Source organism: Heterodontus francisci, chromosome 2 (assembly GCF_036365525.1).
Source record: "Heterodontus francisci isolate sHetFra1 chromosome 2, sHetFra1.hap1, whole genome shotgun sequence".
Lineage (NCBI taxonomy): Eukaryota > Metazoa > Chordata > Chondrichthyes > Heterodontiformes > Heterodontidae > Heterodontus > Heterodontus francisci.
In genome coordinates this window covers 41945999-41971241 of record NC_090372.1, presented here as the reverse complement: position 1 = coordinate 41971241, position 25243 = coordinate 41945999, and the positions used below count along the sequence as shown (strand labels likewise).

General features: G+C 44.7%; 1 protein-coding gene across 1 annotated transcript in view; it reads left to right on the top strand.

Moving 5' to 3' along the window:
* The window catches only part of scgn (secretagogin, EF-hand calcium binding protein), an 82214-nt gene that overhangs the window by 34577 nt on the left and 22394 nt on the right, over positions 1-25243 (top strand). Inside the window, exons 4-7 of the mRNA XM_068050250.1 lie at positions 5646-5735; positions 9355-9411; positions 11866-11943; positions 14833-14888. Coding sequence (XP_067906351.1) covers positions 5646-5735; positions 9355-9411; positions 11866-11943; positions 14833-14888 — 281 coding nt within the window. The remainder of the gene's footprint in view (positions 1-5645; positions 5736-9354; positions 9412-11865; positions 11944-14832; positions 14889-25243) is intronic.

Genomic DNA, 25243 nt, shown 5'->3' with positions numbered 1-25243 from the left:
AGGCGGCCATGGAGCTGGCATGGTCGCAGGACAGACGTTGCATTGTGGATGGGAGACAGGCACCTTTGCAAGACAGTGAATAAGGTCGCCATGGGGCACAAGGGTACATCTGCAAAGATGGAGCCATGCTGTTCATGAGGCAAGCAGTGCCTACAGGGATCTCCAACATAGAGGTATTTGCTATGTCAGGAGGGGAGGCCCCTTGAACCTTCAATGTTTCTGTTGATTTTCTGCGTGACCTGTATGAGAGAACAAAGAGCCGCAGAGACTGTGGGACCTCTGAGGGGGAGGATGGAGCCTCAGAGGGTGCACAGCCACCTCATACTCCCACACCCTCCACCAGCGCATATATTCTCACACCAGCAGGTATGCGCTCATGGTTAGATTCGGTCACACAACCTGGTGAGCACAACACGGACGCACTGACATCTGTGATAGGCCAGACCACTGAAAGTCAGAGAACTGTGGGAAGCCAGGCCCATGCTGAGCCCCAGGCTCATGACGTGTCTCTGGTGTTGCCAGCATTACAGGAAATGCTGTAGCTGCAGCGAGAGGTCAAGCAACATCTGTCAGAGATGCCAGGGTCAACGCATGCCCAAGGGCGATGATGGAGGAGTTCGTCCAAGCCTTGAGTGTTGCACTGTCTTACTGGTGCATGAGTGGCGTCCTCCATTGAGAGATTGACGGCTCTCTTGGAGACCCACATCCAGCAGAGTTTTCTGTGTCATCAGGAGGTTCATGCAGATCTGAGCTCAAGGCAGCAGTGGCAAGACAAGAGGGGAACGGGGCACCTAGAGTTACCACCAGGTCCTCTACCCTCTGAGGTTAGCAGGGAGGCACAAGTCTGCCTTACAAGGGGGGAAGAGTGGCTGCCTCCCGCAGCGGGGGTCCCCTCTCAGGGTGCTCGGTGTGAGCAGCAGTTCCTCAGCCCCTCTGCCAGTGACGCCAGATCCTCCTCCATCCCTGACAACTGTTCCTGCTTCTGTGCAGGAGGCCTTCAGCATGCCTGGGCTCTCCAGGCCTCAAGCAGCCAAAGGATAACTACCTAGGTCATCCCTAGCCAAGGGGCAGCAAGGTCAGCCACCTGCCTCCACTTCAGCTGAGAGTACAGGAAGCGCACCACATAGGAGTACATGCAAAAGATTAAAGAGCACCTAGCAACACCGAGGATTCACGGGTGAATGTCTAATGTAAATAGAAAGGGTAGTGTTTGTTGTCAGGGATAATAAAGATAAGGTTCTGTCTCACAAGATTGCCTTTCTCTTATTTATGGCCTTTGGGGCTTAATTTTAACCCTGCCTCTGTCAACGGGTCCAAGGCGAGGGATCATGCTACTAGGGGTCAAGTCTTGAGCCTTGCCAGCAGAGCGCTGTGCACCTGGGTACTGGGTGAAGTCTTGCTAAAGGAAGGAAGGTGACAGCTGGGCTGCATAAAGGTAAGGCTTTGTTGGTTGAGTTACAACGGGTAGTAAGGATCAAAGGAAACGTGAATGCATGTATCTAATGGCATCCTGCCTGTTGTCCCTGGAGACCTTCATCTAGCAATGCTTGGCCAGCCACCTCCTCTGCATCCTCATTGTCTAAGGAGGCATCGCACTCCTTGATATCCTATTGTTCAACGCCTCTCCCCTTTGTAGCGCCAGGTTGTGCAGTGCACAGCAGACCACCCCGATATGTGAGATCCTCGCCAGGGCATTTAAAGAATGTAGGCATCGTGATAACTTCCTGGGAAGCGTGCAAAGACCAGCAGGATCCATTTATGGTGGTCACAGACAAGTTGTACATTGAGAGAGTGGAAGCCCTTTCTGTTGATGAAGGCTGCTGGAGCTTTGATGGACACTTTGCACCATAGGGAATCCAGTGATCATTGTGAACCCGATGGACCTGTCAGTTTGACTGTTGAGATCTGTGTGGAAGTGCACATAGTCACCAGCCCTCCTGAAAAGGACATTGGTGACCTTCTTGATGCACCGATGGGCCGCTGACTGTAAGATCCCATATATGTCCCCAGTGGATCCTTGGAATAATCCAGAGATGTAGAAGTTCAGTGCCACGGTGACCTTCAGCACCTCTGGCATTGGCTTTTCACCAAGTCTCCTGGGGCTCAGCTCATCCTGCACCACAGCGCATAGCTCAGTGACAGCCTCCCTGGAGAGGCGGAGTCTTCATTGGCACTGCCTTTCAGGCATCTGTAGGTAGTCATGCCTCGACTGGTTGACCTTCTCTGAAGGGTAGCTTCTTAGTAGAGGAGGCTGCTGGCTTTTCTTTCTGCGCCCCTCTCCACTGTCTAGAGGCTAATGCTGACCTTCCTGTGGGCTCACAGGTTGCTGCTGTGATGCTGCCGGTACCTACACCTCCCTCCCACTCTGCTGTACCACCTCCTCAACGGGGTCCTCATACCCGGATGACCGAGACCCATGGTAGGTTGCCTCCCACTAAGCCTTCATTGTCAGCGATCCCCACCCTTCACCCACTTGTCACCTCTGACGAAGTGGCACTTGCCTTTTGTCCCCAGCATGGCTGCCCACGGTGCTGGCATCTTTGTCCCCAGTCCTCAGGTGATTCCCAATGCCCTCCTTTCTCCAGCCTGCTTGACGATTGATACTGCCTCTCCCGATGGCCTCCCTTTGTAGCAATGAGCTCCTGCCTCCATGTTTCTCCTATCACCAGTGTTCACCTGACTGGTCTGTAGTTCCCTGAACATGTTCTATCTCCCTTCTTAAATATAACATTAGCTATCCATCATTTCTCCAGCACTACAAATTTTCCAATGAATTAATTATGTATAGTGGTGCGTCTGTTATTTCTTCTCTCGACTCTTTCAAAATGCAAATTAGGGCCATGAATGGGATTTGCACAGTGCATTGGGGTGACAATGTCATTTTAAGTCAGAATCTTTAAAATCCATCTGACTCTTCAGGTACCACTGTGCTTAGGTTCAACAGATAGCAGATGTTTCATGTTATGCCTTCACAGCATAAAGGGTCACATTACATTAAAGTAGCATTAATTATGATTGAATATAAAAGGAAATTGCCTATAATGGGATCTAATGATCTTCTTGTTTTCAAATTCTCTTGTGCCTTATTATCATTTTGTATGGTCTGAAATTGCTGCTGAGAGACAACCTAGGAATGAGCATGACAGGCAGAACTGTACCAACCCTGCGGAAGCGGCTTTGGAGGGGGGGGAGGGTGTGGAAAATTGGAACGCCACACATTGGCTGAGCTCCCTGATGTGTTCTCAGCTCCAGGAGATTTTCCTGGAGACAGGCTCCCTACGGCAGTGGCTGCACTTAAAAAGGCAATTAGCCCCTATTTTTGAATGAAGCTGGAATCTTGCAACTGGTGGACGGGCCCCCCGCTGTGTCGACACCCCAGCAGGTGAGAGGAGGCGGTCTCACAGTGTAAATTCGAACCATTATTAATGTTCAGGCTGTGGGGGAGCTCAGCGGCAGCAATTGGCAAAGCTGCTGTCTGCCAATATTGCAGCCTTGCCGTTGAGCTCTGAAATAGTGGAGACACATGTCTCCACTGGCCATATTCATTCACCTTTCCAGGTGCTCTGCAGATGCTAATGGTGGTGCTGTGCCTCCCTGTAATCCATCAGTCTGGCCCTCTGCAGTGCTTCCACTGGTCTCATGGTGGGGGGGGAGCGGGGGTGCTGGCCTCCATTAGAGTGGGCCACAATATCCTGCGCTTCTGCCTCAAGAGCCTCCTGCTGTCCTCAAATGGATAGTGAACCCTGAGGTGGCCACTTATTTGGCTGCCTCCCATAAGACTCCCCCTGTCAGCGCACCTCTGACCCTTGGGGGACTGGGACCCAGAAACAGTCTCAATGCCTGAAAATTTTTAGAGGAGAAGATTCCACCCGATGTGCGGGACTTGCGCCACCCCATGTCACAACTTTGGGAGTTCTACAATAAATCTCTGCTCCATGACTGTCTCTAACTGTAAAACACAATAACCAGGGGCATCTGAGGAAAAATTCAGAAATATCTTATAATTTAAGATGGTGTGGCAAATTAGTAGGGTATACTTTTTATTCTCTATTCCAGAGTAAACATCCTCCATACTGAAATAATGCTTGTGCCTTGCTACTTGCTATCTCTGATCTGCAACAGGCCAGAACCATAAGACAGGACGTGTTCAAGCAATGACAAGATATGGAGAAGGGAGAAGGTGTTGAATTACCACTTAATAGAATTAAACTTGGTTTGCTGTTGGAGGCACTCATCTCAATTTGTCAAATACATTTAAGAAAAACAAGAGACGTTGGTAATTAATAGGACTTACAGTATGAAGAGTTTTAAACTACAGGGAGCTCTCATTAGATTAAGTTCATTGATTCCATACTCCCAGCGAGAAGCCAAGCTCAGAGGCAGCATGAGTGAGAGTTAGGACCAGAACACTGTAGGCTCGATTCTCTAGCCTACACTTTAAGTGTAGCTTTTGGGTGGCAAGGCAGAACCACCACCCTTTTCAGCAGTCTTCTGATAGTTTAGGATTAAGAGACAATTCATTGAACGCACTTCCTTTTTAAGTTCGTTTTCCACTGAACATACGTTCTTATAGGTCATGCACCGGTTAAGCAAAATTTTGAAGTTTAGGAGATCTCTTCTCCCCCCCACCCCCCCGCCCCCAACCTAACCTCTCGCAGCATGTGTAACCTTCGATCCCACCATTATTCCATTTTATATTGGCAACTTGTGGGATTTTGGATTCAGCATTAGTTTTAAAGATCATTATTATGGATTTTTTTCAAAGGCAAAGATGGATCTTAAATATAATTTCTTAGCACAGAGAAGTAGCAGAAAACAAAAACTGAGTGGAGAACATTGTGATTATGGGTCAAATGCAATTTAGTCACCCATAGAAGATTTCATCATAGGGCTTTAATCTGAATGCAAAGTGAAATTTCCATCCAACTCTGTTCAGATTCTTCATCTTGTTTCTCTGTTACAGGAGCAGGTGAATAAGTTGTATGTGAATTACATCCTCACTTTAAATACAGTGAGTCCCACTCCACTTCACTGTAGCATCATGTCACAAGCTAACTTTGGAGTCAGGCTGCAGTTATGCTATAACTGCACTAAATTAGTTTTCACCAACGCTACAGACATAGTGTAAAATGCCCCTAAGAGAGAGGATTCATTTTGGCATTCACGCAGTACTGTTTGTGAATTCTCTGGAATTGTCTTTATTATTGTCAGATTATATCACAAATGCACAGTTCAGTGATACCACCTTCATAATTCTCTATTGTCAAGGTGTTTAATTGATGGAGATATTTGTGATCAGGACCAGCCTAAAAGCCAGAAGTTGTACGATAGAGCACATGTAAAAATTGGAAAAGCGTTTTGGATGATTTTGGGCCACCTTATGCTCTGAGATCACATGCTTAATACCAATCAGAATTGTGCAACACAGAAGGAGGCCAATTAGCCCATTGTACCCGTGCTGAATTCAAAAATATTTTTTAAGAGCTGTTTTCCTGCAGTCAGTCATTGTTTACCAATGGCTCTGGTGTTAAGTCGTATAAAACTGATCCTCTAGCTGCACCACAGAATCAAATTCCTCAATTACTCCGTTTATGAAAATATTTGTAAGTACTTATAGTCTGACATTCAGTCTTCTAATTTTGCAGTTGGCAAACATGATCCTGCCAGAAGATGAGAACTTTCTTCTGCTATTCCGACGTGAGACTCCATTGGACAATAGTGTGGAATTCATGCGGGTAGGTAACCAGCCTCTGGGCCCAGACGTGGAGGCTGATCTATATATATCTCATAATAAAGCAATGGGACAGATCTCTTATGCATAATGTATTCAAGTTTTCAGTTATCATTTGCTGCAAGGCTCTTCACTTATTTATTACATTGGAGCAGGGACTAATTTCCTTTAAGCACGCTTGGGGCCCAAGCTTTAAGAGCTGATTCTTTCAACTAGAAGTCATTCTTGTAGCTCTCCTCTGGAACTTTCCCAAGGTCAGTATATCACCCACCATGTGGGGGAGTCATGGCCTAGGCCATGGCCTAGAAATTCAGGCACAGAGTACCATCCCTGCCTGATATTGGGCCTTTTTTAAGTAGCCTTTCACAGCTACCAATAGATCTGGACCGAAGGTGGGCTGCTGTGAAATGAGGCAAGTGAGGATGGAAGGGCGATTAGGGGTGGGCAATCGTTGGCTGGAGGGAGGTAGTGTTGGCTAGGGGGTGGGGTCGATTGGTTGTCAGGTTGGAAGGAATCGGTGGCTGGTGGGTAGCGACTCTGCGATATTTTACTGTGGCTTGTGAGAAACACTCCTGCTCCTCCCGGCTCTACAATCAGATAAGTATGGGGGCCTTCCTGCCACTTGGAGCCACCTTATGCTGTGCGAGTTGGACTGTGCAGGACTGATTTTTCTGAGTGCATATTACCAGTTGGGAAGTTTGAGCACAGGTCCCACAAATTAATCAACCATGTATGGCTGAAGCTCCTAGCTGGCAGTACAAGGTCGTAAAATCAGCCGCTTAATTTTATATGGTTATAAGCATTGACAAGAAGATTGATGAATGTTTTCAAATGAGAACATAACTTCAATGCCTGAGATTGGCAGCCCAGACTGCAATAAAGAGGGACACAATTTGGATAAGTGATTAAGGATTGATAAGAAAAGTAAACATTTTGAACACATAGAAGAAAAATGTTTTAGTTTAATTGAGTTGTCAGACAAGAAAGAAGTCGTCCTGGGGAGTTTCAATTTTGCCCCACAGTATTTTGGGAGTTATAAGGAGTTGATGACAGTAGACAGGACTACATGAATGCTAGACAGCAGAAGCCACATGCTATAGACAGAGCTAAGCAATCCCATAACCAATAGATTGGATCAAAGCTCTGCAGTTCTGCCACATTCAGTCGTGAATGGCGCTGGACAATTAAATAATTAACAGGAGAACAAGGCTCCATGAACATCCCAATGCATAATGATGGCGGAGCCCCAGCACATGAGTGCAAAGTACAAGGCTGAAGCATTTACAACCATCTTCAGCCAGAAGTGCGGAATCAATCTTGGCCTCCTCCCCACTATCACAGAAGCCAGTCGTCAGACAACTCAATTCACTCCATGTGACATCAAGAGATGGCTGAACCAACTGGATACAGCAAAGGCCATGGGCCTGGACAACATCTTGGGTATAGTGCTGAAGTCTTGTGCTCCAGAGCTAGATGCGCCTCTAGGAGGCTTTTCCAGTACAGCTGCAACACTGGCATCTACTCAACAAAGTGGAAAATTGCCCAGATACCTCCTGTCCACAAAAATAGGACAAATCCAATCCATCCAACTACTGCCCCATAAATCTACTCTCAATCATCAGAAAAGTGATGGAAGGTGTTGTTGGCAGTGCTATCAAGTGGGACTTGCTCACCAATAACCCGCTTGCCAGTGCACGCTTTGGGTTCCACTCAGCTCATTACATCCTTAGACAAAGCAGCTGAATTCCAACGGTGACTGTCCTTAACATCAAGGCAACATTTAACCGAGTGTGGCATCAAAGAGCCCTAGCAAAATTGAAGTTAATGAAAATCGGGGGGAAAACTCTCCTCTGGCTAGAGGCTTACCTAGTTCAAAGGAATATGCTTGTGGTTGTTGGAGGAAGGCCAATAATCACTGCAAGAGTTTCTCAGGTCAGTATTCTGGGCCCAATCATCTTCAGCTGCTTTATCAATAGCCTTCCCTCCATCATAAGGTTAGAAGTGGGGATGTTCTTTGATGATTGCACAGTGTTCAGTACCATTCACAACTACACAGGTCATAAAGCCTGCATGCAGCAAGACCTGTACAATGTTCAGGCTTGGGCTGATAAGTGGTAAGTATCACACATGTGCCAGGTAATGACTATCTCCAAAAAAAGAGAATCTAACCATCTCCTCTTGACAATCAACAGCATTACCATCATTGAGACCCCAACATCAACATCCTGGGCATCACCATTATCCAGAAACTTAACTGGACCAGCCACCAGAATACTGTGACTACAAGAGCAGATCAGAGGCTGGGAATTCTGTGGTGAGTGACTCACCTCCTGACTCCCCCAAGCCTGTGCACCATCTGTAAGTCCCAAGTCAGGAGTGTGATGGAATAACCTCCACTTGCCAGGATGAGTGCAGCTCCAACGACACTCGAGCAGCTCAACACTATCCAGGACAAAGAAGCCTGCTTGATTGGCACCCCATCCACTCCTGTAAATATTCATTCCTTCCATTATTGATGTACCGTGGATGCACTACAGCAACTTGCTAAAGCTTCTTTGGCAACACCTTCTAAACACACAACCTGTACCACCTAGAAGAACAAGGGCAGCAGGCACATGGGACCATCACCACCTGCAAGTTCCCCTCCAGGCTACACACCATGCTGACTTAGAAATATATCTCCGTTCCTTCATCATCGCTAGGTCAAAATCCTGAAATTCCTTCAGCACATGAATTGCAGCAGTTCAAGCAGGTGGCTCACCACCATCTTCTCAACTATTGGGGATGGGAAATAAATGCTGGCTTTGCCAGTGACTTCCACATCCTGTGAATGAATTTTTAAAAATCCCATGGCCCTATTTAAAGAACAGCAGGGGAGTTCTCCCCGGTGTCCTAGCCAATATTTATCCCCTCGAGCAGCATCACTTGCTTATTGTCACATTGCTTTTTCTGGGAACTTACTGTGCACAAAATGTCTCCCATGTTTTCTACACGGCAACAGTAACCTCACATCAAAAATACTTAATTGGCTTTAAGATGTCCTGAGGTCATGAACGGCGCTTTATAAAGGCAAGTCTTTTTATTACTATCCTACCAGGAAGAGCATGAAGTGTGTTATGGTGCTTAAAGCTATATTGGAGAAACCTATAAGAGCAAAGCCAAGTCACTAAACCCAGATTCTGATTTCTGCCTTATTACAAATGATCCAAACCAACTGAAATTATTTTGAATAACGGCCAGTCTAATCTTAATACAAAGTTGTTTAATTCAAATTTCAAATTGTTTTAACCCTGAAGTCCCACTTTGATCTAATTATTTTGCTTGACTCAAATAACTAAATTTTAGTGCAAAAATTATTTCATGTGATTAGGAGTTGGCCATATGCACTTGGAGAAACATTTGGATTTCAGTCAAACTTACTAAGTAGTCTTGAAGCCATTGATGATTACAGTGACAGTCCATCGTCAGATTGACAGTTCGGGCACCAGTTAAGATATAATCGCTATGTGACTGGAAGCCAGTGTTTTATTGATGATGAATGGGGCCTGCTAGCTAGTAGGATTAGAAATCTGGTTAGTGCTGGCATTTCCAACACACTTAATTCCTCTATTGTCCTTTTTCAGATCTGGCGTAAATATGACGCAGACAGCAGTGGATACATTTCAGCCACTGAACTCCGAGTAAGTCACATGTCAAGAGAAAACACAAGGCTTATTCAAATGCTAGTCATAATATATGTGAAATTCTTCCCCCTCAAAGCCAACAATGTTATAAGGTCCCCCACCAGTCCCAGTCTTTAGATCTGTTGCTGTTTTCCAGTGTCATATTTCATATAACAAATAAAAAGTTTTTGTCTCTGGTTGCTACCCACATCTTTCCTCTCTGCCCTCATTAGATAATTTGCAATCCACACAATGGAAAGGATGAGAATTGTCCACCCTAGTGTCAGCTGTGGCTCAGTAGTAATACTCTGCTCTCTCAGTGAGAAGGTTGTGGGTTCAAGACCCCCTCCAGAGACTTGAGCATTAAATGTAGGCTGATACTTCAGTGCAGTATTGAGGGAGCACTTCATTGTTGCAGGTGCTGTCTTTCAGATGAGACATTAAACCAAGGCTCCATCTGTCCTCTCAAGTGCATCATGTGGCCCTATTTCATTTCAAAGTTGAGCTGGGCTATTTTCCCAGGTATGCTGGCCAATATTTATCCCTCAACCAACATCACTTAAAAAGATTATCTAGCTATTAGTACACTGCTTTTTATGAGATTCTGCTTTGTATAAATTAGCTACTATGTTTCCTACATTACAACAGTGACTGCACTTCAGAATTACTTCATTGGTTGTAAAGTGCTTTGGGATGTCCTGACGTCATGAAAGGGACTCTATAAAGGCAAATATTTATATTTTTAATTCAGCTTTTGTGCCTGCATTAAGAAACAGATGAGAGTAATATATTTCTGAAACAAAAACAAGAAATGCTGGAATCACTCCGCAGTATTTTGCTTTTATATTATTGTAATATATTTCTGGTTCTTTTCCCCGCTTCCCTACAGCTTTCTCTCAAAGTAGTGAACAACTAATCTGTTAATGGTTATTGATACAAACATATTCATTTATTTTAGTTTAGTTTAGAGATACAGCACTGAAACAGGCCCTTCGGCCCACCGAGTCTGTGCCGACCATCAACCACCCATTTATACTAATCCTACACTAATCCCATATTCCGACCACATCCCCACCTGTTGCTATATTTCCCTACCACCTACCTATACTAGGGGCAATTTATAATGGCCAATTTACCTACCAACCTGCAAGTCTTTTGGCTTGTGGGAGGAAACCAGAGCACCCGGAGAAAACCCACGCAGACACAGGGAGAACTTGCAAACTCCACACAGGCAGTACCCAGAATTGAACCTGGGTCGCTGGAGCTGTGAGGCTAACCACTGCGCCACTGTGCCGCCCCTTCTGTCTGTCTTTCATTCGTTCTTTCTTCATTTAAAAAATAGAAAACTAACTCATTCTTGTTTGACTTTAGAGTTTAAAATTAATTACTTTCAACATGGTTATACTTCCAAATATTTGATTTTAAAATTATTTGAGTTGCAATTCCACTCCCCAAATTCCTATAATTCTGTGGCTATTCATTTTTTAATAGGACAAACTGTTGGAAAGTTATAAATCTAATAGAGTTGAATCCTGCCATTTGTATATATCCATCCTCTAGGACTCCAACATCAGTTAATGCATTGGGTTTATGGTCTGTGCATAGGGCTCATGGTCAGTGCATAGGATTTATGATCATTGCTTAGGGTTTGTGGTCAGCATGTATGGTTTATGGTCAGTGTGGAAGTATTACAAGTTAGTGTGTAATGTTTATGATCAATGCCTAGCCCTAGCATTTATGTTTAATGCATAGGGTTATAGTCAGTGCTTTAGGCTTATGGTCAATGTGTGGGGTTTATGGTCAGTGCATATATCTCATGGTCATTGCATAGGGTTTATGGTCATTGTGTAGAGTTTACAGGTCAGGCAGGAAGATTTATGAGTCAATGCGTAGCGTTTATGGTTAAATCAACACAGCCCTATTTTAACAAACTAGAAGAGTAGAATAAGCAGAATAATCTCTGGTTTCTATGGGCTTTGAAAATATTTGTTAAATTATGAACCAGTTAATCTTATTTTTGATTTCCTTTTGAACAGTCCTCCCCAATTAAGCTCTTGCTCAGATCTTCGAGCACATGGCGATTTAATCCAACAGTTTACACAGGGATAATAACCTAAAATGGGATTGACTATATTTGATTCGTTAGTTATTAAATAGCTGAATTAAATCTTTTTTGACCCTTGTTATGATAAACAAGACTTAATTAAATCTGGCATAATTAGCTAATTCAGCAACAATGCACTGACAATTTGACAGACATATTGATGAGACAGAGGATGCACCGGCTTTAAGTCATGTTACCTGACAACACCTACAGGTAGTAGGAATTGAAACAAAATTTAGCATCTGCTAGTGTGGAAATTGCAACTTTTTGCTCTGTTGGTTATTGAAAGCCAATATTTTAGAGAATAAAGAGCTATGTTAACCGGGAGTTAGACAATTAACATCTTTGGTCCCTGTTATGATAAACAGAACTTCCTGAGAGACCTGTTCCTTCAACACAAGAAAATTATTTCAGATGACAAGCTGGATGAGTACACTGACACTATGGTGAGCATCTTTGAAACTTGTTACAACCTCCACCTATTCCACATAAAGCCATTTGTTTTCTAAATCTGTGTTTGCTTAAATGTGAGCAATACAATTCACAACCCACTTATTCCATAGTTGTCTCAACCCAGACATTTTATCTGCAGCCAATTTCCTGGATGTCTTGACTGTTCTATTTGATGTAGTTCTAACTGGTTTGGACATTGTTTATTTTCATGTAGTAGCTATGTAGGGATGGATTTGAAGATCATTCCCATCGATTTGCACTTCAGCTGGTAATGAATGTTAGCTATGTTAATGAAACAGTTGTCTGCCTGAAATGAGAAGTTGGGGCATGGTGCCAACTAAAAATAAATCCATGGTTTCTGTTTCTTCAAAGTGTTTTACGCCAGTTTTAAATACTATATGATAAATTTTTATTTTTGGTGTGGACAGTCAATGTAGTTAGCAGATTGCTGCACGTTATACAGACTCCCCAGTTTTCCTTATCATTGAATCCAATGGAAAGGAAGATCAGGCAGGGTTTAAAGGGGACTGGCTACCATCAGTTTCCTGCCTTGCTTAAGTTAAAAATTAGTCCCTAACTCTGTCCAATTTTTAATCCCTCGTATGTTGCCCTGTGCTCCAACAGAGAGGAAAGTCAAGCAGGTTCCACTTTGGGGATGTCACTAGTTTGAGCTCTGAACCTCCAGTGATGATTTAATAATAATGACAGACTGAGTGCACAAGAAATCATAGATTTGTGGTAAACAGAATTTTCTTTCTGTCCCCTTCTTACTGAGGCCAGTTGTCGCACCGCAATTGCTACCCTGGCTGGGGTCAACTAACTCAGCACACACTATGGAATTGACCCTGGGCCTCCTTGGTCTGCAAGCTCGAATCTACACTGGGCAGTGAATTAATCAATTGAGCTATTAATGGAGCCAATATATTTTGTGTGATGTACAGCTCACATTGGCATCAAGCATTAATTGTTGGCCAAGTACTAGTAACACACTGCATAGTAACTTCCAAGGTAGATAAATCAGTCACATTTGGCCATTTACAAAATAGTTTTAATAATAACTTTAATCATGGTTATTGTTGTTGATACTTCTATCAAAGTGTTTGCAAGAAGTATATGATGGGATTCATTTTAGAGAGTTAAATCTGAGCATAATTTAAAACCTTAAACAGAGGCCCAAATAGCCCCCATCCACAATCACCCTCCTCCTTCAGCCTGGCTGAATTTGTTCTCACATTGAACAATTTCTCCTTTAACCCCACTCACTTCCTCCAAATAAAAGGTGTTGCTATGGGAACTCATATTGGTCCTAGCTATGCCTTTTCATGGGATATGTGGAATATTCTTTGTTCCAATCTACTGCAGTCCCCGCTCTCACCTTTTGCTAGTACATTGATGATTGTATTAGTGCCTTTTCCTGCTCTTGCCCAAACTGGAAAATTTCATCAACTTTGCTTCCAATTTCTATTCTTCCCTCACCTTCACTGGTCCATCTCCGACTCATCCTTTCCTCGACCTCTCTGTCTCCATTCCTGGGGATGAGCTATTGACTGATATCCTCCATTAAGCCCACTGACTCCCAACTACCTTGACTGCAGTTCCTCACACCCTACTTCCTGAAAGTACTCTATTCCATTCTCCTTATTTATCCGTCTTTATCATGTATGTCTTAATGCCACCTTCCAAACTGATACGTTCTGATATCGCTCCCCTTTTCCTCAATTGAGGATTCCCGCCACCACTGTTGACAGGTCCCTTGGTCACGTCTGTTCTATTTCCCGAACTTCTGTTCACCCCTTCCCCTCCCTTCCAGAACCAGGATAGAGTTCCCCTCATCCTCACCTTCCACCCCACCAGCTTCCATATTCAACAGGTAATCCTCTGCCATTTGTGTGACCCCCGCCCCAGCATGATGCACCACCAAACACATTTTCCACTCCCCTTTCAGCATTCTGAAAGGACTGTTCCCTCTGTCCACTCCTCAATCACCACCAACACCCCTCCCCTTCCCACCTCACCTGCCATGCAAGCAGAGGAGATGCAACACCTGCCCTTTTACATCCATTCTTCTCACCCAAATGCTCCTTCCAGGCCTGGCAGTCTACTGCAGGAAGCTGTATTAGTTCCATTTGCAATAGGAACATTTTCCATCAGACTGCTATTGCTGTGTGAAAAGAAATGCATCAATGATAATGAGTCCTTTGTTCCCCCATCTCCAATAGAGTATTTACAAATTAATAAATTATGAAAAACATATATTCCAGGGATGATGATTATGAGATCACCTACTGATGTTTTCAAAATACTATGGGAGGCCCAAAATCATGTCTGGAACATCAATGGTGCCAGCGACCTTCCAAGTGCCTCAGTATAGTGGCCATCTTCCATGTGTCAGCCTGAATAGTGAGTGCTGACAGGCTGTTCACACCTGTGTGGCACTATATCAAGCTCAATGTGTCCTCACCTCAGAGGCATACTAGTAGAGGCCACTGGATAAAGAGCAGGAGCATAGTTTTTCCCAGCCTAACCCAGGAGCTCTGAAGCCCCCATGACTGCCCCAACTGCGAGCAACTAATTCAGCACACCGGATAGTGCAGGTCACCAATAAAATATTGAGGGAAAAAAAGCAAACACTAGTAGTTCTTACAATAATATGAATCAAATTAATCTGTTTTACCAAGTAGGCTGATTTACATAACCAGTTATTTCGTGCTTTTAGGATTTTCCAAATTTGGATTCTTTCTGTAATCCTAATGCTCTTTTTTGATCATTTTACCTTGTTTTGGAGAGGTATTAAAGCAATGTAACAGTATTCACTGTTTACATGTGAAACTCTATCTTATGGGGGTGGTCACTTACTAAAACTCACCACTGCTTTATTTCAGATGAAATTTTTTGATAAAAACAAAGATGGCCGCCTAGACCTCAATGACTTGGCAAGGTTAGTTATTTACTATACTCATCACAAGATCTGCTCCAGAGAATAATTTTTTAAAAACTTAATGTGTTGAGGAAGGTTCTCTCTTTATGCTGGTTCTGTGTCCTTTGCAAAATATCCTTTGATAGTCTCAATCTGGTTCCAATAGACATGTCCACAGAATAAAACTGCCTCCAATGCAGTGCAAATTGGGTCAATTCTTTTAAATGAAGTTGAACCACGATCAAAAGGCGTGCAGTGGGTTGGGGTCGCGTACACAGTTTTTTTAACATTTTTAATCCCCCGATCCCTCTCCCACCCATAGAGGGTGGTTAATATTGAAGCCATAGCAACACGAATAGGTCATTCAGTCCCTTGCACCTGATTCACCATTTTATTAGATCATGCCTGATCTGTACCTCAACTCCATTTACCCACTATTGATCCACATCCCTTGATACCCTTTACCTAATAAAAATCTAAAGAAACAATTCAATTAATCCAGGATCCACAGCCTTTTGGAATGAGAATTCCAGATTTACACTACCCTTTCTTTATGTGGGAAAAGTACTTCCTGATTTCACTACAGAATGACCTAGGTCTAATTTTAAGATTGCCTCCCCTTGTACTGGTTTCCCCCATCAAAGGAAATAGCCTCTCTGTCTCTGCCCTATCAAATCCCTTTATAATTTTAAAGACCTCAATTTAAGTCAAACCTCAATCTGTACTCAAAGGAATATACATCAAATTTATGGAGCCTGTCCTCAATTTAATACTTTAAACCCTCAGTATCATTCTTGGATTCAAAGTGGATGACCTCACACTTAGCCACATTGAACTCTCTCTCTGCCACAGTTTTGTCCACTCACTTAATCCATCAATATCCCTTTGTAATTTCCTACATGCCATGTACAGAACTTACTGTGCCTTAGAACTTACAGTATCATCTGCAAACTCTCTATTCCTTCATCCAAAACATTAATATATATGATGAAAAGCTGAGGCTCCTATACCGTTCCCTGGGAAACACCACTTGTCGAATCCCACCAATCAGTGTACTTCCTCTTTATCCCTATTCCCCTTCTCTTACCTCCCAATCAATTACCAACTCATGTCACAAGATGACCATCCAATTCTGTTTGTTTCTATTTTTGCTAATCTCTTATAAGGAACCTTTTTAAATGCATAATGGAAGTCCATATAAACAAAATTCATAAGCACACTCTTGTCCACCATATTTTTGTCCTTTTCAGAACATTCAACTAGATTAGACATGACCTACCCTTCATAAATCCATGGTGATTCTTTTTGATCAGTTCATACTTGTTCAAGTTGTCAGTCACTCTGTCCCCGATGATAGACTCCAGTAACTTCCACAAAACTGATGCAAAACTGACAAGTCTATAGTTTCCTGGTTTCTCCCTCTCTTCCTTAAGTAATAGGAGTGACATTTGCAATTTTCCAGTACAAATGAACGATTCCTGAATCGAGGGAACTTTGAAAAATAATGATGAATGCATCTGCTATTTCCTCTCCTGTTTCTTTTAATACCCCAGGGTGTAAACCTTTAGGTCCTCGAGATTTGTCTATCTTGAGACCCATTATTTTCTCCATTAGCATATTCTTACTTGCAATAAATACACAATTTCATCCCTGAACTTATTTTTAGGATCCCTTGTATTCCTAGGACTGGATTTTCGGTGAGCTTCAAAAATGGCCACCAGCCCACCCATGTGGGTCGCACGCCAGAAAGCCAGCACGATCTCAATCATGTGGAGGGGGCGGGCTGTCAGTCCCCGGCAATGGCGTCAGCTGCTTCTTTTAAAAAGGCAGTCAGCCCTACCGGCTAATTTTAATATTTAAAGAAATATTCAATAAATTACATAAATACATTTCTTTTGCCCCTCACCCCCCCCCCCCCCCCCGCGACAATTAAATTAACTATTTGCCCTTACCCCTCCCCAAAACACTTACCTTTGCCATCTGACCTTCCCCAACCCACAAACTGCACAAAATTTAAAGTACAACCCTTGCCACCATTCCCTACACCCATGACTTTAATTTGACACTTTGACACCCACCCCCCCCCGCACTGATAAACTTACCGCCTCCCCCCTCCCCACCAGTATTACTCTTTGTTTCCCCGGGCGCTCCCCACCAGTTTTACTCCTCGTTACCAAAGGCACGGGAGTGTCGGCTGCCGGGCCGAAGATCGCAGCGGGACACAAGATTAATGGTAAGTACATGTAAATGTAATAATTATTTAACCCATTTGCATATGCTGATTGCGGTCCTGTTCCCGAGCGGCGGGAGCGGACTCCTTAAAGTCCAGCCCCTAGTGTTTTGTCCTCCAGCCCCCCACCCCACCAAATGATGATCAGGAGAGGGTCAGGGTGGGTAGTTACAGACTTAAATATGGGGAATGCATCCCCAACATTCTGCAGACATATCCGCTGCCATATTTACGAATGCAGATATCAGGGCATCAGCGTCCTGCCATGGAGCAGCGGGACACTTCATTAACATATTCAAATTGGGCTCCCATGGTGGATTTTGGAGTGTACAGGTTGGCCAGGGGTTGAGAAACCTGGCAGTGAAAGCTCAACAAGCTAAGTGCCTTTTCCAGAACTTCTTGTGGGCCAGGATGAGCAGGAGTGCTCAAAGATGCCTTCAGCCTTCCCTCTTCAAGTCAGGGCTTTTCTCTAACCTCTGCTGCACTTGCCTGCCTGCAACCTTCCCCACCCCTTGCACCAGTCCCTCACTGCCTCCATGCTCGATGTCTCCTACCATTATTTGCTGACCATGGTTGCTTAAATGTACAAGTGGAGGTTTTGTCTTTTAGGAGTGTGTACTGGTTTTGTTTTGTGCCAGAAATTCTACGAATATCCATTAACAGCTGAGCCCAGTTTACTGTGGTCAATTTATTTCTCTCTCTTAAATTTACAAACTTGGTTTGTGACCCTTGTTTTTCCCTCTCAAACCTCATATCAAATTCAATTATATTATGGTCACTGTTTGTAAAATGTTCCTTTCCTTGCAGATTGTTAACTAATTATGGCTTGTTACTCATCGCTAAATATAATATGGCCTTATGTCTTGTCGGATCTATAATATAATGGCCTGGATTGTGCTATCAGTGATGAACGACCAGCGCTAGCTGTTTATTACACTTTGGCTTTCCCACAGACATTCTGTGTGCTTGTGATTGTTAGAGAGTAAATACAACGCAGTACCCTCTATGGGGGGATCTGGGACCTGTGTGAAGAGGGCAAGCAACAGTGTGTCTCCTCAACCAATCAGATTTAAGAATCTTTACTGAGACACGGAGGGAAGCATTTGAACTGCCAAGGCGAGGTGGGCCCGGGTGCAGGTGCGGGGTTAAGTCCCCGAAAAGTGGCACGGGTTGGGAACCCAGCATAATCCCACCAGTTTCTGGGTTTGACCTGGCTGGGTTTGCAGGCGAGTGGGGAACCCCTGTGCAGCTGTTGAGAAAGTCACTAAAGTATGCAATCAGGTAATTAGCTTTGAATTTAACCCTGCATTCTGGCTTTAACAACCAGCGCACGGGTTGGCCGAGCTCTTTGCATTTCGCCGGAGACACCAAGACAAGCGCTCAGCAGGGAGTAATTGTTTAATGAAACTGATTTAATTTTTAATTTATGGATACAGCACTGAAACAGGCCCTTCGGCCCACCGAGTCTGTGCCGACCAAGAACCAACCATTTATACGAACCCTACAGTAATCCCATATTCCCTACCACCTACCTACACTAGGGGCAATTTACAATGGCCAATTTACCTATCAACCTGCAAGTCTTTGGCAGTGGGAGGAAACCGGAGCACCCGGCAAAAACCCATGCAGTCACAGGAAGAACTTGCAAACTCCACACAGGCAGTACCCAGAATTGAACCCGGGTCCCTGGAGCTGTGAGGCTGCGGTGCTAACCACTGCACCACTGTGCCGCCCCTCAGTGGAGGGAACTTTAAAAGGTGAAATCACTAAGCTTGAGATCAGACACAGTGAAAGGCTTGTGCTTGCAGGATTAATTTTCAGTGTCTGAAATCACCATTTTGAGAGTAAAATTCAACTTGAGTTATTTTCAACTGCCTTGGAGTATCCTCACCTTCATCTCAACTTCCTTGCTGTCAGCCTTCACTGCAGCATGGATGCATCTCATGCAGCAATAACCTGGACCTCTGAGAAGGAGCAGCAGGAGCAGCCAGACCAGCAGCTGCTTCACCAGGAGCCACACCAACAGCTGCAGTGACAACAGCACCAGCAGAAACATTAACAGCAAAAGCACCAGCAGCACCAAGAGAAGCAACAACCTCAACAGCAGCTGCCGTCTCTGCAGCCACCTGCAACTCCACAGGGCAGGGTTGATGGACAGAGAGCTCCAGCTCGAAGGAGGCAATGCCCCCAGCACAGGGTCTACAGACAGAGGGTGAGTTCCTCAATATGACAGAGCAGCAGTGCCTCGTGGTACACACCTGCAGCCTCCTGGAATCAGACCTCTGTCCAAGAGAACTAGGTGGGAACGCATTGCCAGTGACTGTCAAAGTCACCACAACCTTGAATTTCTTCGTCTCCAGATCCTTCCAGAGATCTCCTGGTAACATCTCCAGGATCTCTCAATCTGCTCCCATAAGTGCATCACCCAGGTCACCAATGCTTTGTTTTCCAAATTTGCCAATTATATCAACTTTGCCACGGATGAGGTCAGTCAAACCCCGAGGGCTGTTGGCTTCGCTGCAGTGGCCGGATTCTCACCGGTCCAGGGAGTAATTGATTGTCTGCATGCGGCAATAAAGACATCCTCAGATCAGCCTGGAGTCTTCATCAGTCACAAGAGATCCCCCCCCCCCACAAACCTTAATGCCCAGATAGTTTGTGATCATGCATGTCTGTGCTAGATCTCCATGGAATGCCATGACTCATTCATTCTGCAGCAATCACATCTCCCACAAGTTTTCTCTCCACCACGCAGCCTCAATGGCTGGTTCCTGGGAGACGAGGACTACCCTCTGAAGACTTCTGTAAGGAACTCAACCAGTGAGCCACGAAAGAGATATAACAAGAGTTACATTATCACAAGTGCAATAATTGAACAAGCCATTGGGTTGTTCAAAATGCAGTCAGATGCCTCAGTGGATCTGGAGGTGCCCTTCAGTATGGCCTATCAAGGGTCTCCAGGGTTGTTGTGTTCTGCTGTGCCCTTCACAAGATTGCGCTGCAGGGAGGAGTGGAGCTGTAGCAAGAGGAAGCTGTAGAACGGCCAGCATCCTCCCCCAAAGAGGAAGAGGAGCCAGGTGTGGCTATGGTGCCTGCAGCTGCACACCTGGCTGCCAGAGAAGCCTGCAATGGACTCATACAAACACATTTTACTTAATATGTGTGTGAAGCCATAAGAAATCCTGTGCCTCCAACAAGGCATCCATCATTCCAACAGTCAACCAGCCAACCAGCACATTTTCCTCCTCATAAAACCTGATCATACCATTCACCTAAAGGCTGCTGTCCAGGGTCAATGGTGGATGAAACAAAGTAGAGGCTGTGAGGATGAGGAGTTCAAATAAAGTGTTACGGTCAAGTGAGGAGGAGTCGAAGGGCTTCACTCTTTTCCCTCCTTGTTTGACCACAAGAGGTTTGATTCTTTCTTAAAGTGGATGTACTGAACAATTCACCAGGTATTTGAATGGTTCTTCTTATGATCATAGCAAGTAGGTAAATCAGACAGGTTTTCTTGAGTTATCAAAGAAAGAGGTTAACTTTATTGTACCTAAACCAAACTAATAAAATAATAAACAATGTGCCAACTTTCATTCTCAAATACACACACTGGTGGTTTACACATACGCAAATAGATTACAGAGTGGGGAAAGGTGGATTGGTTGAGTTCGAGTCCATAAAACAAAAAGTATACAGTCTGTGAAGTTTGGTGATTCGTCTGGCTTCTGGCTGAATTCAGTGGTCCTGAGGCTTTTAGTTTGAAGAGGTAGATGACTGATTCAGTGAGTCTGTTGGAGATAGCAATGCAGATGATTTCCTCCAATGGGGTTTCTGATTGTAGCCAGCGTATGCAAAGGTGGTCAGTCAACAAGCAGGATTTGAAAGCTTTCAAGCTGGAATGGAGTGAGAGAGAGGACCCCCACTTAGGGTCTCCTCATGTTAGAGTCCAATTGTTTCTCCTCTGCTGCGGAGAAAACCACCAGCTTAAAACATCAGATAGGGAGCAGCATCAGATCCCCAGACGGGTATCCGAAGGCAGGGGAGTACCAGCCACTGGCACCAATATGGCAGGCGGGAGCAGATTAAGTACTTAATTCATTGATTTAAATACATTAACATATTCAAATTTGGCTCCAGTCGCTGAGTGACGGGGAGGGGGGCCACCACGAGGCCCCGCCACCACTAGCAATATCTGCGGGTGGGGGGCTGTAAAATCCAGCCCGTAGTCTAACAGGGACCTGAGTCCCAAAAACCTCTCCTTGATTAGTTTTAGAGGACCTCTCACCTCGTGTCCATAAACTAATTCAAAGGGACTAAAGCCAGTGGACTCATTGGATGAGTCCCTGGTAGCAAACAGAAGAAATACCAGCCAAATGTCCCAGTCATGGGGGTACTCATAGCAGTATGCCCTGAACATTGTCTTTAGGGTCTGGTGGTACCACTCCAAAGCCCCTTGTGACTGAGTGGTAGGCTGAGGACTTTAGCTGGGTTATGCCCAGATTAGCCATGACCTTTTGAAAAATACTGAAGATAAAATTTTTGCCCAGATCGGACTGGATCTCAGCAGGCAGCCCATATCGGGTGAAGAATTGGGTTAGCCACCACCACTACCTTAGCAGAGATAGTTCTTAGAGAGCTAGCCTCTGGAAATCGAATAGCCACATCCATAATGATGAGAAGATACTGGTAGCCCCTTTTTATTTTTGGCAGGTGACCCACACAATCTACCAGCATTCTGCTGAATGGTTCCCCAAAAGCTGCTATGGGAATTAGGGGTGCAGGCTATATTGAAGTTGAAGCTTCCCCACAAACTGGTATATGTGGCAAGTATTACAGAACTCCACCACATCCTTGTGGAGTTGTGGCCAGTCAAAATGCTGCCTTATGCGGGTTCGGGTTTTTCTGATTCCGACATGTCCAACCATTGGAATCTCATGGGCTATTCTCACTATTTCTCAACGGTACCTTGGCGGCACCACTGTCTGGTGAACCACTGTCCACTCTTCGTCTGCAGGTCTGTGAGGAGGCCTCCACTTCCTCATCAGCACCTCATCCTTTAAATTGTAGCACTCTGGAACTCCCTCTGCTTCAGCTTCAGTTTGGGCTGTCTGTGCTAACTTTTTTAACCCTGGATCAACTTGCTGAGCCTCAACCAAGGAAGACCTGCTTAACACATCCTTTGGGCCCTCTAACTTCCCAAAGAAGGTTTCAGATAACCAGACAACAGGATCTTCTGACTGCAGTGCCAGTTTAGCCACCTCTGATGGAACTTGTTTGGCCACACAATCACTACACAATCAGGGAAAATGCCAGGGTCCTTTTCCTGTAACTGCTCTGTCTCCCTGACCTCTTTTGGTCTCTCTAAAACCACTGGGCAAGCTACCACCTTCGCCCCCACCAAATCATTACCCAGGAGCAGGTCAACCCATCCACAGGTAAACTAGGGGCAATTCCCACGGTTACTGGACCTGAAACAAGGTCACATTCCATGTACACCCGGTTTGAAGGTATGGGCATATACTTTCCTCCAATACCATTTGCTAGCACTCTAGCATTCACTGCACACTCTGGGGGAAAGGACATGCCTTTTCCCAGCAGAAGGGATTGGGTGGCCCCTGTATCCCTAAGTAAGACTATCAGCTTAATTGCCTCACTCGAGGGGTATGGGATCACTTTTCCTTTGGACACAAAATCCTGGAAACTCTCAGGGATTTTGTTCCGTTTTCCCACACACACAGTGGTAGGTTTACTGGGTTTTACTGCTGCAGTTAAAGCCACTGCCTGATTGTCTGTGCTTTCCATCAGGGCCCCTTTTCCTGCACTGGTCTGATGTACCCTGATTAAACCTATGGGTTTTCCCCATAACTCCAGCAGTCAGCTCGAAGGTGACCTGTCTTGTTGCAGTGAAAACATACAAGCTTCTGGGTGTCACTCCTATTCTCAGCACCTTCCTTTTTTGGCCAAGGAGGGTCCCCTTTGTTTCCAGTTTCTCTTCTCGCTCAGGGCTGTTCATCCTCCTATCACTCTCCCACCTTCTATGCTTTTCTGGTTTTTTGGAGGTGACTAGGGAAGGGTTTTCTTTGGGGCAAGGGCTTGTGAATAAGTGTATAATCATCAGCCAGGCTTGCTGCCTACCTGGCTCTTGGAACCTTTTGTTCTTCCACGTGGTTTCTCATGGAAAGGAGAAGCGAGTTTTTGAACTCTCGAGGAGGATAACCTCTCAGAGGTTTCATTGATGGACTGTATCTTAAGTACCCTTATCCATCGGTGGAAAGAGAGATGCTTAACCCTTTTGAACTTGATGTAAGTTAGTTTCAACTGCTTTCGGAGAGTTCGGAACTTCTGGTACCAGCTCGTATGCATTCAGGATAGCATTTTTAGTTTTCTCATTATCTGATGAACTCCATCTGGCAACAGTGAATAAACATCATGGGCTTTTCCTGTTAGTTTCCTTTGCAAAAGCAGTGTCCAGCTGTCTACTGGCCACTTCAACTGTTTTGCAAGCTTTTTAAAAGAGATGAAAAATGCTTCCAAATCCCTCTCATTGAACTTTGCTGCGTTGCTGCAATGCATCTTATAGATGGTACACTCTGCTGCCGCTGTGCGTTTGTGGTGGAGGGAGTGAATGTTTGTGGATGGGGTCCCAATCAAACAGGCTGCCTTGTCCTGGATGGTGTCGAGCTTCTTGAGTGATGTTGGAGCTGCACCCATCCAGGCAAGTGGAGAGTATTCCATCACACTCCTGACTTGTGCCTTGTAGATGGTAGACAGGCTTTGTGGAGTCAGGAGGTGAGTTACTTGACGCAGGATTGCTAGCCTCTGACCTGCTGTAGTAACCACGGTATTTATGTGGCTACTCCAGTTCACTTTCTGGTCAATGGTAATGCCCAGGGTATTGATAGTGAGGGATTTAGCGATGGTAATGCCATTGAATGTCAAGGGGAAATGGTTACATTCTCTCATGTTGGAGATGGTCATTGCCTGGAACTTGTATTGCGCGAATGTTACTTGCCACTTATCAGCCTAAGTCTGGGTATTATCCAGGTCTTGCTACATTTCTACATGGACGACTGCTTCAGTATCTGAGGGGTTGTGTATGGTGCTGAACATTGTGCAATCATCAGTGAACATCCCCACTTCTGTTCTTATGAACATCCCCACTTTTGACCTTAACCTTATTGAACCTAAACCGAACAAATAAAATAATAAACAACGCGCCAACTTTCACTCTCACACACACACTCTAGAGATTAACACACACACAAATAGGTTACAGAGTGGGGAACGGTAGATTGGTTGAGTTGGAATCCATAAAACAAAAGGTATACAGTTTGTGGCGTTTGGTGATTCGGCTCGCCTCTAGCTGAATTCAGTGGTCCTGAGACTTTTAGTTTGAAGAGGTAGATGACAGGTTCGGTGAGTCACTTGGAGATAGCAATGTGGATGATTTCCTCCAACAGGGTTTCTGATTGTAGCGGAGTATGCAAAGGTGGTCAGTCAACAAGCAGGATTTGAAAGCTTTCAAGCTGGAATGGAGCGTGAGAGGGACCCCCACTTAGGGTCTGCTCATGTCAGAGTCGAGTTGCTTCTCCTCTGCTGCAGAGAAGAACACCAGCTTAAAACCATAGATGGGAGGGGCTTGTCACATGACAGTCACTCAGTCATTCAAACATAGTAGTTAGCAGTATTTCTCTGCTTGCTGAGAGAGCAGGTAGTTCCTTTAAACTTCCTGGATCTTGGTTCTTGCTGGAGACATTTCGTGTCTCTCCTCACAATCATTGCAGTGTAGGATTCATTGTTGCAAATTGGGTGATCATCTTAATCTGAAAGGATGACTTTGCTGGCAGCTTGTCTTTTAAAAATGTCTTTTACGAAATATAAATTCAGATCTCCAGTCAGTGGATGAAAGAAAATTATCATTCAACAAGGCACGTTGGCATAACAAAAGGTTTTCTTTCATTGAAATAAGTATCAGTACAACTCCATTAACATTGCTATAAACACTGAAGTGAATTCTCTTGTGCGACTAAAGAGTTTTTCTCATAGCTGCTGCAACCCCTGTGGCTTCGGCTGAGCTGGAGGCAGGCTGCTTCTTCCCCTGATCTGACATATGAGGTGCCAGTGGCATACATCCTCTGGGTTTTGGGGC